At 43.0% G+C, this 15,294-nt stretch overlaps 1 protein-coding gene across 6 annotated transcripts in view; it reads left to right on the top strand.

Annotated features, from left to right (window-relative positions):
• The window catches only part of HDAC5 (histone deacetylase 5), a 136,027-nt gene that overhangs the window by 68,735 nt on the left and 51,998 nt on the right, over positions 1-15,294 (top strand). For 5 of the 6 annotated variants that reach the window (XR_016312360.1, XM_089674529.1, XM_089674526.1 and 2 more), the window contains 6 exons: positions 7,926-8,191; positions 12,567-12,711; positions 12,841-12,952; positions 13,901-14,031; positions 14,354-14,485; positions 15,167-15,279. Coding sequence is in view for 5 of the 6 variants with exons in the window: in XM_089674529.1 (XP_089530655.1) it covers positions 7,926-8,191; positions 12,567-12,711; positions 12,841-12,952; positions 13,901-14,031; positions 14,354-14,485; positions 15,167-15,279 (899 nt within the window). In the remaining variant the exon portion in view is untranslated. Of the gene's footprint in view, positions 1-7,925; positions 8,192-12,566; positions 12,712-12,840; positions 12,953-13,900; positions 14,032-14,353; positions 14,486-15,166; positions 15,280-15,294 lie in introns of those variants that run through there. The other variant, XM_089674527.1, reaches the window with a different exon arrangement.

Raw genomic sequence — 15,294 nt, forward strand, 5'->3', positions numbered from 1 at the left:
TTAAGACAGCTTTTCTCAACCAGGGTTCTGTGGAACCATAGGGTTCCTCCAGAGATTGCTAGGGGTTCCTTGACCAGAAGATTTGTATCCCACCTACAATGTAAGGAGGTACTTTTCCACTGACATACAATTTAAGACAGCTTTTCTCAACCAGGGTTCTGTGGAACCATAAGGTTCCTCCAGAGATTGCTAGGGGTTCCTTGACCAGGAGAAGATTTGTATCCCACCTACAATGTAAGGAGATACTTTTCCACTGACATACAATTTAAGACAGCCTTTCTCAACCAGGGTTCTGTGGAACCATAGGGTTCTTCCAGAGATTGCTAGGGGTTCCTTGACCAGGAGAAAATTTGTATCCCACCTACAATGTAAGGAGGTACTTTTCCATTGACATACAATTTAAGACAGCTTTTCTCAACCAGGGTTCTGTGGAACCATAGGGTTCCTCCAGAGATTGCTAGGGGTTCCTTGACCAGGAGAAGATTTGTATCCCACCTACAATGTAAGGAGGTACTTTTCCATTGACATACAATTTAAGACAGCCTTTCTCAACCAGGGTTCTGTGGAACCTTTGGGTTCCTCTAGAGAATTCTAGGGGTTCCTTGAGCAGTGGTGGATTAAACTCCAACCTGAGGGTGCCTGCATCGTTTTTCCACCAATATTACTTATCTTGCATCTAAGAGCTTCTTTCAGAAAGCATGCATGTCCAACACCAAAACCCTAGAATGCCAAGATACCAGAGTCGGAACATACTGTTTATCTAAAAATAAAAAAGTATGAGTGGACACTGTATAGAGCCTGATACCTGGTCTTTTTCTTCCTTTGTCTAATTGATCCCTAGTACAGACTTAAGGTAGCAGCACGGATGAAGGATTCCCCACTGCCCACTGTTGTATTCAAATTTTCTGAAGGCCACTGAAATGGTCACTAGGCATGCTGGCTCTAGTTCGGTAGCTGTCCACAAATGGGGATTGTCCTCAGGAACAGGAAAAAACCCATAGTTGAGAATCTACATACATGCAGAGCACCAAAAAAGTCCAAGATTCCATGGCTTTTACTGATAAAAATTGGTTCATAGCACAAACAACCATCTATTGTGTTTTGGTTGTAAAACACACTTCATCAGGGCTTTTATCATTAAAATCCTTTGACATTTGGTTGGCGCTCTTATTAGACTGTAGGTTGGCCATTGTATTCAGGCACTCCTGAATCCAATGGCATTGCCGAACAGTGACTGCATCTGATTGGATCACTGTTTAGCTGATAATTTTCCACCTGGCTCAGTCCATTGTCAAGCCGAGTGGTGTGCTCAAGGCCACCCACAGCTCAAAGTTTGGCCAATTTCAGCAGGAACCTAACAAAATCTGAGTTGTCTATTTCCAGCTTAACTTTAAGAAATATATGTCAGTAAAATCCATGATTTCTCCATCGTTGACTTGTTCCAGGCCTTTCCCCTCATTTCATGCACTCGCAGCATCCTCCATTCTCACACTCTCTGTATGCAGCTGTTTTGTTCTTGCTATATTTAGCTGTGTTTTTCAGAATGCTCACAATGAAAGTGGTAAAAGGTGATTAGCTGGCATCCTACAGACTCTCAGCCTTCTTATATCTCCCCCTCCCTCTCTCTCCGCATTTACACTTTCTCCATTTCCGCCATCCTCCCTCCCTCCCTCCATCCATCTCTCATCTCTCCCTTTTCATTCTTATATACTGTGCAGGCTGTTTTTATTGTTTTAGTCTATGTTTGCGCTTTTAAGCTGAACTCCGACACAAAAACTGCCATTTGAATATATATATACCTCAATAGCCACAAAGGCTATAAATCCACTTTGCATGTACCTTTGTAAAATCAGATATTACCTTGTAAAAGTAGTAGTGTCATCATTACTGCACAGTACATAGCCCGTGCAGAAAGCAGAGAATGGGAGGGGCCCAGCAGACCCCACCCACTACAGGATGCCTACAGGAGGGGGCAAGGACAAGACCTGTCACCCTGCACAAGGAAAGAGAGCAGTAATGATTGGTCTGTATTACAGAAAGTTCCTGCACAGAAGAAATGTTTCATAACCAGGGGCGGACTGACCATTGGGGAACTCGGGCACTGCCCGAGGGCCCGGGGTCAGTAGGGGGCCCCATGAGATGTCCTCAGTACCTTTTCATAGGCTTTTTTGGGTATGGTTTGAGTGTGGGTGAGGACACAGGGGCCCCATGATCCCCTATTGCCCAGGGGCCCCATGAGTTGTCAGTCCGCCCCTGTTCATAACATTAAGCTGGGGGTTTGTTTTTGTAGTCATTGAAGATAGCTGAGAACACAGTAAATGATGAGTGCAGCATAGGCAGAGAACACTGGAAGTGATCAGATCACAAGATTTCTGGCAGGATCAACAAATATTTTTGCACTCTTTTGAAAAGCTATAACAAAATGCTTTCAGTGGAGTATTTAACAGACTGAAAAGGAAGAAATAAGAGACTATCATTGTTCTGGGTTTACATGCCTTTTAGGTGTGATGAGTTCTGGTGGGAAGTGTTATGGAGGTGTATTATTGTAGGGCAGGGGAGGGCAACTGTGGCCCTCCAGCTTTTGCTGAACTACAAGTCCCAGCATGCCTCTGCTTTTGGGAGTCATGCTTGTAACTGTCAGTTTTGCAATGCCTTATGGGACTTGTAGTTCTACAACAGCTGGAGGGCCACAATTGCCCACCCCTGATGTAGGGGATGGTTAGGAACTCTGGGCCACTTTGGGCAGCATTGACCTTTTCACTTCTACTTGATTCCCATGCTGAGACCGTAAAATACCGATTAAGCATTTTTAAAATAATGTTCTCAGTCTGAATATTGCAAGTTTGTGACGGGTTCAACTCTGACACTAAACAATATCCTTCTTCTCTACAAGTGATCTATACACACCCACTGCTTAATACCCCTGTAATTTATTTGTCATGAAATTGTTTCTTGTTGTGTTTTTCTGCCTCCTTGTAACCTCCTCCATGAGCTCACAAATCTCTCCTTTTCCTCTTCACTTTCATTTGTGTGGAGTCAGTAGTGCGTGTTAGTTGTGATCATGTGCACTGCTCTATGCACACCATAGTCACTAGTCCATCTTGGGAGTGAGCAAGAGAGGGTGTCTGCTTTTCTTCATAAGTGGTGCCATGGAGAATGAACATAGCCACCCTCTAACAGAAAGTCAGAGCAGCAAAAAAAAGGGAATTTGGAGACTTGGAGGAGGCTGAGAGGATAGGCATACTCACCTCTTTATTGTGATGATGGTACCTTACAAAACAAACCAAGCAGGGTCAGTTTGCTCTTAAAGGAACACTATAAGGCAGCCTTTCTCAACCAGGGTTCTGCTAAAGGTTTCTATGGGTTCCTTGAGCTGTGCCTGGTTGACCTCCCATCTGATGGTGCCCTGATAATTTTGGATCCAACGCCACTTGGCGGACCAAGCAGCATGACACCAATGGTCTGTCTGTAAGGGTGGCATTCTGAACACCACTGGAAGATTTGCATGCATTCTACTGACCACCAATGTAAGGAACATTCTTCCTACTGACCACCAATGCAAGAGACAATCCCACTACTGATCACCAATGTAAGCAGTGTTCTTCCCACTGACCTGCAATGTAAAGAACATTCTTCCCAAGGTTCCTAATGTAAGGAACATTCTTCCCACTGACCACCAATGTAAGGAGCATTCTTCCCACTGACCACCAATGTAAGGGCATTCTTCCCACTGACCACCAATGTAAGGAGCATTCTTCCCACTGACCACCAATGTAAGGGCATTCTTCCCACTGACCACCAATGTAAGGAGCATTCTTCCCACTGGCCACCAATGTAAGGAGCATTCTTCCCACTGACCACCAATGTAAGGAGCATTCTTCCCACTTACCACTAAGGCAAGGAACATTCTTTCCATTATCCACCAATTTAAGGAGCATTCTCCCCACTGTCTACTAAGACAAGGAGTATTCTTCCCATTAACCACCAATGTAAGGAAAATTCTTCCCACTAACCACTAAGGCAAGGAGCATTCTTCCCATTGACCACCAGTGTAAGGGGCATTCTTCCCATTGGCCACTAAGACAAGGAGCATTTTTCCCACTGACCAATAGTGTAAGCGGCATTCTTCCCATTAACCAACAATGTAAGGAGAATTCTTCCCATTAACCAACAATGTAAGGAGAATTCTTCCCACTAACCACTAAGGCAAGGGGCATTCTTCCCATTGACCACCAGTGTAAGGAGCATTCTTCCCACTTACCACTAAGGCAAGAAACATTCTTTCCATTAACCACCAATTTAAGGAGCATTATTCCCACTGTTTACTAAGGCAAGGAGCATTCTTCCCACTGACCACCAATGTAAGGAGCATTCTTCCCACTGACCACTAAGGCAAGGAACATTCTTTCCATTAACCACCAATTTAAGGAGCATTCTTCCCACTGTCTACTAAGGCAAGGAGCATTCTTTCCGTTGATCACCAGTGTAAGGGACATTCTTCCCACTGACCACTAAGACAAGGAGCATTTTTCCCACTGACCACTAGTGTAAGCGGCATTCTTCCCATTAACCACCAATGTAAGGAGAATTTTTCCCACTAACCACTAAGGCAAGGAGCATTCTTTCCATTAACCACCAATGTAAGAAGCATTCATCCATCAATGAGTGATATCTCAGTAAGGTTTCCTCCAAGACCTGAACCCAAGACCTCTGGGGTAAAAGTTTGAGAAAAGCTTCTCTAGAGTATTTTCTGAGAAAACTTTGAGTTATCATAAAGTTACCTGGCAATAACTTTTGATGGGGCTTTTGTATTTTTATTAGCTTTCTGTTCCATCCTTTCATAAGGCCACTTCATACGGATATGACCATTCTTTCCACAGTGGCCATTGGTGTGTCTTATGTGGCAGTTATGAATACCAGCATTACATCTATAGCTGTCTTGACAATGTATTGTTCTTATTCAGTCAGAGCTGACTCATAAACTTGCACTGAAAGAGGACAGTAAATATTTCCTTAGAAATGAATGGCTATTTTGTGTGTCATGCATTTTACTGCAGGACAATGATAGATGTAAGCAGAACACTGTTAAAGATTCACAGAATGATTTTCAGGAGTGCCGCCCTTTTTTGTCAGATTACCAGTACTGGGTTTCATTAAAGTGGAACTAAACCTTCCTATGTGCTTTACAGCCAAGGAGGCTGCCATCTTGGACTCTGCTTGATCTGCAGTTGCTGTGGTGCTGCTCTTTCACAGCTGATCCTCTGCTCCCCCTGCATACTGTGCTCCCCCCCCATTCTGGCGATGAACGGTTCCTCATCGTTTTCACATCCAATGCAGGGTTATGGTCGCTGATGATCGTCATCGTTGATGACATCAGAGGCATCTAACCACCAAAGCGTGGGGGACTGTAGTGTGGAGGAGCCTGGTAAATTAAAGTGCTTTACCAATTCACCTAAATGAGCGGTTAACCCTTGTAGCACAGGCACAGGGTGGGGGGCAGGGGCGGACTGACAACTCATGGGGCCCCCGGGCAATAGGGGATCTTTGGGCCCCTGTGTCCTTGCCCAAACTCCAAAAAGCCTATGAAAAAGGTACCAGGGGCATCTCATGGGGCCCCCTACTGACCCCGGGCCCTCAGGCAGTGCCCGAGTTTCCAAATGGTCAGTCCGCCCCTGGGGGGGGGGGTGTTAAGTTTCCTTGAGTGCAGCTTTAATATTTTACGGCAAGTTGCCCCACTGATGTCTGCTCAGTGCCACCCTCCTTAGTTCATCAATTCTTCATTCTAATCAATTTAGACTCTGAATAGTTTGGGGAAGGGTTAAAACCCCTGTCAGGTTTTTATTGCCGTGTCTCCTCCGGGGAGGTCTAACCTTACTATCTGTCCTGTCCAGTGGCGGACTGACAACTCATGGGGCCCCCGGGCAATAGGGGATCATGGGGCCCCTGTGTCCTTGCCCAAACTCAAAAAAGCCTATGAAAAAGGTACCAGGAGCATCTCATGGGGCCCCCTACTGACCCCGGGCCCTCGGGCAATGCCCAAGTTTCCAAATGGTCAGTCCGCCCTTGGTCCTGTCATGTTGAAAGTGAAGAAGAATTCAAAGTTTTGTAGTTGGCACTGAAACATGAATAGAGAGGAACTTTCCATTAGGACAAATGCCAGAGGTGGGATTTCTCCTCTATTTGCAGAGAGTTCCACTGGCTTCTTGTTGTGTTGCTTAGTACAGGAAGTGCAGGGAAATCCCTCCAATGGGGACACAGCAAATAATACTCTTTCTGGGTTTATTCAAAAAATATATTTTTTGGTGGTGTTTTTCATCAACATATATTACAGTAGAAAATTTACATCTTATACTTTTCCATAATTAACTTTTTATGATTCCATGGAAAATGTAATTGCTGTGAAATGTATTACTGCTCTTTTTAGTCATGTACAGGTATTTGAACTGCTAATTTCTTAACATTCTTTAGTGATTGGATTGCCGACAGGAAGAGGCCTTTCACGTCTTCTGCACCTGACATAGCGCAAAGCAGATGTGAAGACATAAGCATTAAGAGCTTGATTCCAGGCAATTGACTAATTACAAATATTAAATGCATATAAGTGAGCTGCTTTAGAATATGCATTTCTGTCCATCAAGTTCCAAATTTATACTGTTCTGTCAGACAGCACAGCCCTGTTTTTTCTTTGCTGCAGTTATGTAACATTATGTTACAGGTCTTGTCCCTCCTCTAGCCTGTGACTGAACAGCGAACAGAGAAAGAGTAGACTGAAAAGCTTTTCCGTCTATCACTCTGCTCTCTCCTGCTATCAACATGACCCTTAGTATATGAGCCCTTTAGCACAACCCCAACCCACTCCCCTTGCCACTTGAGCCCTCACTATTGGTCTTTTAATGTGATATGTAGCCACAATGACCAATAGGGAATCTTAGGAGGTGGTAGGGGAAGGCCAACTTCTACAAGAAAAGTCAAGATTTGCATATAATTTCAACTGCCCATCAGGGGCGGACTGACAACTCATGGGGCCCCCCGGGCAATAGGAGATCATGGGGCCTCGGTGTCCTTGGCCAAACTCAAAAAAGCCTATTAAAAAGGTACCAGTGGCATCTCATGGGGCCCCCTACTGACCCTGGGCCCTCGGGCACTGCCCGAGTTTCCAAATGGGCAGTCCACCCCTGCTGCCCATATAATGCATGTAAGTGAGCTGCTTTAGAATTTCTATTTCTGTCCATCATATCCTACATTTATACTACATTTGTGCTTGGCCCCAATGCTCACCCCCCTCGAGCCCTCATTATTGGTCTTTTAATGTGATATACAGCCACAATGACCAATAGGGAATCTTAGGAGATGTAGGGGCAGGGCCAAGTCAGAATTTTACAACAAACGACCCACCTTTTTGAGTTTACATTGGAATTAATGTGAAGCATAAATATGAAGAGCATATTTTGACGTTACTGAACAACGTCCTTGCTCCTCCATTTTGTTTGTGAGTATAGAAGTAAATGACATATCAAAAGGGCATAAATATAGCAATAGCAGACCATGCAGCTGTTATGGGGCCCAAAAGCACAGTCTACACAATAATTTATTCAGTTGATGATAGCATTTGGAAAATAAAGATATAATAGATGTATATAGGGTTTGTAAACTTCTAAAGAGTTGTTGTGAAGGCCATTAATACTTGATGCCACTACAGGAATTGCCTTTGAGATGGCAATTACAGAGACAGGGCCCTTTAATAGTTTTTCTATGAGACCCCATCCTACAAAGTTATGGTCGTGAATGCTGACATTGTCAGTTGGGTACATCTAATTTCATATCTATCGGTGTATATATAATTGGATTTCCATTACTTTGCAGTTGCTCAGTGTGTTTAAGTCACCCTGGTCTCTAACCATCTTCCTATTGTTTCTTCCAAACAGTGGAGGTCACCCCTCTCCTTTCTGCAGCAGTGCCCTCTTCAAGCAGCCTCCCCCCAAGTCCCGGGGAGTTGAGGCAAGAGACACGGGCAGCTAGTGGTCCCGGAGTGACCATGGACCCGGTAAACCGGGAGCAGCAGCTCCAGCAGCAACTCATCCTACTGAAACAGCAGCAACAACTTCAGAAACAGCTTCTGTTTGCCGAGTTCCAGAAGCAACATGAGAACCTGACAAGGCAACATGAGGTCCAGCTCCAGAAGCACCTCAAGGTAAGAAATGCAGTATCTGTGTATCATGAACATCTTTGGATACCAGGAATTAAATAATCTGAAAATTGTCTATAGCAACCAATCACAATTGTTGTCACTTCCATCAACCTGGATTGGTAAAATATTTGTAATCTGTATTGATTGTTATTGGCAACATACTTTGAGACTGCAAGTCCAAAATACCTTTTTAAGCTTACATACATATACTTACATATATTTAAAATATATTGGTGTTTTCTATGGTTTAACATTTTTATTTTAGTTTTGTCCTTCCATACACAGATTATCCCTCAACTTTGGTAGTGTAAAAATTCTTCCTATGCATCTTTTTCAGTATTATGCAGTAATTAGGGACAATCTTATTTACTTGACAGGTACTTTTCCCTGATGGTAACCTCAACTTGAGCATTTTCATAATATGATTAATTTTAACAGGTTTATGTTTTGTGTGGATGTTGCCAGGTTCTGTAGATGTTTGTCATGGGCTTTCTCCTTTCACCTACCTTTATTGTCCCTTACTATGTTTCTTTTATTTCTATTTCTATTCCTACTGCTCTTTTGCCTTTCTTTCCCTTTTCTCCTTCTCTTTCCTTACATTTTCTTGTTCTCAGTTCTTCCTTCTCTTTTCCTAACTTCTTTCTTCTCATTCTCCTTCACTTCTTTCTTCTCATCCTCCTTCCCATCCTTCTCCTCATTCTCCTTCCATTCCTTCTCCTTATTCTCCTTCTCTTCTGTCTTCTCATTCTCCTTCCCTTCCTTCTTCTTATTTTCCTTCCCTTCCTTCTCATTCTTCTTCCAATCCTTCTCTTAATTCTCCTTCCCTTCCTTCTCTTAATTCTCCTTCCCTTCCTTCTCTAATTCTCCTTCCCTTCCTTCTCTTAATTCTCCTTCCCTTCCTTCTCTTAATTCTCCTTCCCTTCCTTCTCTTAATTCTCCTTCCCTTCCTTCTCTTAATTCTCCTTCCCTTTCTTCTCTTCATTCTCCTTCCCTTCCTTCTCCTCATTTTCCTCCCCTTCCTTCTTCTCATTCTCCTTCCTTCCCTTCCTCCTTCTCATTTGCCTTCTTTTCCTTCTCCTTCCCTTCCTTCTCCTCATTCTCTTTCCTTTCTTTCTCCTTCCCATCCTTCTTTTCATTCTCCACCCCTTCCTTCTTCGTATTCTCCTTCACTTCTTTCTTCTCATTCTCTTTCCTTTTCTTCCTTCTCATTCTCCACCTTCCTTTTCACTTCCATCTTCCCATTCTCCTTTCCTTCATTTTTAATTTTCCCCAACTCTACTTTCTTCTTATTTACCTTCCCTTCCTTCCTCTCATTCCATTCCTTCACCATATTCTCCTTCCCTTCCTTCTCCTTTCCTCCCTTCTCATCATTCTTTTTCTCTTCTCTCTTCTCATTCTCGATACCTTACTTAATATTCTTATTCCCTTCCTTCTTTGTATTTTCTTTTCCTTCTTTCTTCTTATTTTCAGTCCCTTCCTTCTTCATATTCTCCTTCCCTTCCTTCTTCTCATTCTCCTTCCCTTCCTTCTTCTCATTCTCCTTCGCTTCTTTCTTCTCATTCTCCATCCCTTCCTTCTTCATTCTCTGATTCCCTTCCTTCTTTGTATTCTCTTTTCCATATTCCTTCTTTCTTCTTATTTTCTGTCCCTTTGGTCTTCATATTTTCCTTCACTTCTTTCTCTTAATCTCTTTCCCTTTCACCTTCTCATTCTCTTTCCCTTCCTTATTTTATTCTCTTCCCCTGCCTTCCTATTATTATCCTTCCCTTCTGTCTTCTCATTCTCTTATACTTCATTCTTTTCATTCTGCTTCTTATTTTCTTCTCTTTCTTCTTATTCCATAGACCCTTTCTTTTCATTCTCTTTTATTTCAATCTGTGCATTCCCTCTTCCATTATTTCTTCTTATTCTCCTTCCTTTCCTTCTTCTTTTGGTACATTCAATTTCCCTTTTATTTCTTATCCATCTTTATCTAGTTCTTTCCCTTTCTACTGTTTCTCCTTGCCTTTCTTCTATATCTCCTGTTCGTCTTTTATTCTCTTCTTCTCTGCCTTTCCTCTTTCTCCACCTCTTCCTCCTTCTCTTTTTACTCCTATTCTTTTTTTTTTCTCCTTCCCTTGCTTTTTGGCCTCACTCTGCCATTATTATTATTATACAGGATTTATATAGCGCCAACAGTTTGCTCAGCGCTTTACAATATAACGGGAGACAATACAGCAAAAATGAAGTTCAATACAAGAGGGTTAGGAGGGCCCTGCTCCTTGGAGCTTACAATCTAGGAGATTACCAAGGTGTCAAACTTTAGCAATGGAGGGAGGGAGCACCTGGAAACACACCACTACAGCCCACAAAATAAATAAATCATTGGAAGATTAAACTCTATTACCCACCAATAACTGACATTAAGCCTTGGAGGACTCCATTTCCAAGGCTCCAGCTGCACAGATAACATCAGTTCTTACCATTCCTGCTTGTTAAAGCTTATTTCATATCAGCTGTGCTGCTAGCAATGACATCAAGTAATCTAAAAAAGGGGAGGAGTCTACAGGTTACTAGCTAACAGATAAGTGAGCAGCACATTGGCCAGCCAATACCATGTGAGGGCAGACCTTACTTCTTTTATTCTGTGCAAAAGAGTAGTGTAAAAGAGTACAAGGATAAGTTATATAGAGGGAAGTCAAATAATTGTGGATTCTAGCTGAGGTTTTTCAGCCAGGTCAATTGCTTAGTGATCGATTCCCTTTAAGGATCCGATCCTTCCCCCTTTTACTCAGCTGCCTGGAAGGTGCCGACTTGCTGTCTTCACATGTCTTACCAAAGATTTTCAGAGCTTCCTTCTGGGCGCTGTGCCCACTCAGCTCTCTGGGTGCAATGTAGTTCACACACCCTACAAATCTGCTTGGCGCATCCCTTTTCAGATGGCACCCTCTGCCTTCCCCATCAAGAATTGCAATCTTTTTGTTACCGTCATTACTTATTCCTTTTCCTGCAACAGTCAGCTCCATTCAAAGAGTCTTGCTTTAATCTTCTTAACCTTCTCTGCTCTTGGCTAATCTAAGATCTGAGCAGAGACCATGCTGTGAATGTGCATGGCAGAGGAAACAGGAACATTGGTTTATCTTGAAACCAGCATTATGTATATTATATTTTTTGTTTTTTGGACATAATGAGCAGTACTATCAAAAATGCTCTTCTCAGTCCAGTGGTTGACAGAAGCTACCTTGTCAATTCCTTTTTATGTACGTCATTTTCACCCAGACAGGCAAAGCTGTGAATTTCATAAGAAGATCCTAGGATACTTTTTGACACAATGCCATTGTTTGATTTCCTGCTTGCGCTGGAACCATGGTCCCCAAGATTATTCCTTGGCAAAGTGTTGGTGCAGGCATGAAGCAAAAAGGGTGTTTGTGGATATCTGCTATTGTATAAAAAAAATTATTTGAAATAGAAATATATGTTTATTATGGCTGCAGAGAGTTACATAATTCATCATCTAAACCAGCCTTTCTCAATCAGGGTTCCACCAGAAATTGATCACCATTGTAAGGAGCATTCTTCTCAATGACCTCAAATTTAAGAAACCTTCTTCCCACTGACCTTAAATGTACAGGACATTCTTCCCAATGGCCAATGCATGGAACATTCCTCCCACTTACCTCCAATGTAAGAGACATTCTTCCACATGGCCACCAATGTAAGAAGCATTCTCCCTATTGACAATATAAGGAGCACTCTTCCCAATGGCCACCAATGTAAGGGCCATTTTTTCACTGACCATCTGTGAGCCGAAGATAGTAATTATTAACAGGGGTTCACTGAAAACTAAAAGTTAATTCAAAGGTTCCTCCATTTGAAAAAGGTTGAGAAAGGCTTCTTTCATAGGAATTTAAGGAAGAACTATTACACCATTAAAATTACACTTTTTTTGTACTAGCTCTTGCTTTAAGACCTGTCAGTAAAGATAAAAGCTTGTCCCTGTCTGTTCTCTGTGTGGAAGCAGGGGTCTCTCTGCAGAGGTCTGACATATCTCCTCTTGAGTCAGACCTATACCTTTTGCAATCAACAAAGCTCATGCTTTGTGCTGATTGGAGGGCTCTATCAGGGGGTGCGTTTTACCTCTGCAGAGAGACTGCCTTCACTCAAAGAACAAGGGTTTTCTTCTGCAGCATACTAGCAGGGGATAGGCTTTTTCCCTCTCAAGAAAATGAACTGTACGAATTTTAAACTCCTTTTTGTTTTAAACTAATTTAAATTAAAGTTTTAATTGGGATTTAATAATTCCCCACCTTCTATAAATGTTTTCAATGACTGCAATTACTCCCTACTGTTTTCCTATCACTCAGTAACTTTTCATTAGACCTGTCTGCCTTGTATCCAGCAGCAGCAAGAGATCCTGGCAGCCAAGAGGCAGCAGGAATTGGAGCAGCAAAGAAAAAGAGAGCGGCAGAGACAAGAGGAGGCTGAGAAACAAAGACTGGAGCAACAACTCCTGATACTCAGGAACAAAGAGAAAAGTAAAGAGAGTAAGCTAGGGAGAGGGCAAAGCAGAGCTTAAATGGGGGGCTGGTTTTGATTGGAGGGCAGTCATTAGGTTTTCTGTTCAATGGTGGTTTAATCTAAGGTCCCCATCTGTGATTCTATGTCCCACCAAGGTGCCATAGCCAGCACAGAGGTGAAGCTCAAGCTTCAGGAATTCCTGCTCAGCAAGTCTAAAGAGGTGCCAGGAACTGTAAACCATTCCATCCTACAGCACCCCAAATGTTGGTGAGTTCATTTGCTCAAGTCTTTTCATCGCTCTCATTTTAGCACTATCTGTGGTTGCTTTCTTCTAAAAAAACAAACCTGTTTTCCTAATAATTTTAAACTATCCCCGCTGAGCTACAGCAAGAACTGTCCGGTGCAGTAGGTACCATGGGCTCCTTTTACGTGCCCTCGTAGCACCTGAACAGAGGACATGTGCATTATGTAAATACAGACATTCCCAAAGGTCCCACATAGCATGAATTGGGGTCTCCAAACTTTTCAGCACGAAGGGCCACATCATCTATTTTACAAGTATTCATGGGCAGACATCTAGTCCCTCTTACATCAGGGTCTCCATTCGATCAGTGTCCCCTCTTATACCAAAGTCCCCATCAGTGTTCCCCTTACCACTGTAAGGCTTACAGTCTGGTTGGGAGCCTGGAAGTGGAGAAAGTCTAGATTGAGGAAGTTCAGTCCTCCTGTCATTGCTGGGGCAAACATGTCAAGGTGGGGTGGATGAACCTGCATTGAAAGAAGGGGCGTAGAAGCAGAGACCAAAGGCAACCTGTGCTGCACATTGAGTGTACATCACTGACTCTATCTGCGGACCAAATAAAGTCATGTAGCAGGCCCATATGCTGTAGTTTTAGGACCCTTGGCATAGATGGCAGGTGGCTCAGTGATGAAGTGCCGTACCTCTAATCTACAAGAAAGATGATATTTGCATAACTTGGTCCTCTGGTCCACACTTTAAGACGGCCCCAATACTTATTAACAACTTGATGCCTACTGTCTCTCTTGATGCCTACTTTTAGCAAATATAGCTGCATTTTAAGGGCTTAATTTGAACCACTTTAGTGCCTTCTATTTGTATATATTTCCATATTGGTATGCGCTGTTGGACCTTTTCCCTGCTGATATCTCACTGCCTTTATTATACCATCCGCTGACCTTGTCTCCATCCATTAGGGGAACTCACCATACCTCACTAGACCATGGCTCCCCTCCTCAGGCTGGATCCCCAGCTACTCCTCCCTCTTACAAGATGCCTCTACTGGGAACCTGCGATGGGCGAGATGACTTTCCTCTTCGCAAAACTGGTAAGTTCTCCCAAAAGCTGTGTTTATATACCAAGAAAGCATTGAAGCTAGGGAATCAGCATGGCAGCCAGGCAACTAGTCAAGGGGGAGGAGGGTGCAGTTTCCCATGTTCACCCTGGGCACTGGATGGCCTTGTCCTGGCACTGCTGAGCACTACGTGGCACTGGAGTTGTCCTGCTGCCCAGCTGCACAGTTGTGACCCCTTGTTTGAAAATCATATTTTATCATCCAATAGATTTCCTAAAAGGGGCTATAAAAATGGACTCATTACATACAAAAAAAGTTTATCTATATTGACAGCTCTTTAACTCTTCTCTTCCAGCCTCTGAACCTAATCTAAAAGTCCGCTCACGGTTAAAGCAGAAGGTTGCAGAGCGACGTAGCAGCCCCCTCCTCCGCAGGAAGGATGGAACAGTCATTAGCGCTTTCAAGAAGAGAGCCATCGAGATTCAGGGTCAGTGTCCATAGTTCCTGCTGTGGCTACTTCGCCATAGTGGCTTGTCAGTAATCTAGTGTGCTTGCCATCTAGGCCAGATTAACAATCTGTCTGCTCTTGCGTTTCTCAGAAAAACTAGTTTGGGTGACAATTATTGTGGGCTGGCTTGCTATTCTGTAAATTCAAGTCAATTGTATAATAGCGAAATGGTGAAAGATTGTTCTGATTGGTTAAAAAGGGGTTATGGCACTTTATTTGTATGAATCCTTGGTAGAGTAGTAGTTGTGAGCACATACAAATTATTGGTTCACTGTTCTTTTCAGAGATTTGCTACGCCAACATGAGCTGCAAGTATGCTTTGTTTGCTAGACAGCTGCTTTCCCTTGGTCTGGCACAGCTACGATCTTCCAACTTTCTCCATCCCCCATTAAACGTACACCTCTTTATTAATCACTACCTATCATGGGCTGCTTAAAGCTGATAATAGACAGTACAATTTGATTGTACAATCTCCTTCAGGTCTCCTAACAATGATGTAGTGCAAGGGCCTGTTTGATTGGATACAGTTTTAATATTGGGCTGTTTAGGTAGGCCATCAGTTTAGTTTGGTTTAGAGATTGGACAATCAAACTGTAATGTGCATGGCCAGTTTTAGAAACCCGCTCTATCATTATTGATATGATATAACTCCTCTTGCAGTGTCCTCAGTATGTAATAGCGCCCCCGGATCAGGACCCAGCTCCCCAAACAGCTCAAATAGTGCCATCTGTGAGAATGGATTGACTGGGAGTGTGCCCAATATTGCCAGTGAGGTAAGTGGAGAGACG

This window comes from Staurois parvus, unplaced genomic scaffold (genome assembly GCF_062004578.1).
Source record: "Staurois parvus isolate SC_StPar_1 unplaced genomic scaffold, SC_StPar_1.0 ptg000151l, whole genome shotgun sequence".
Taxonomy (NCBI): domain Eukaryota; kingdom Metazoa; phylum Chordata; class Amphibia; order Anura; family Ranidae; genus Staurois; species Staurois parvus.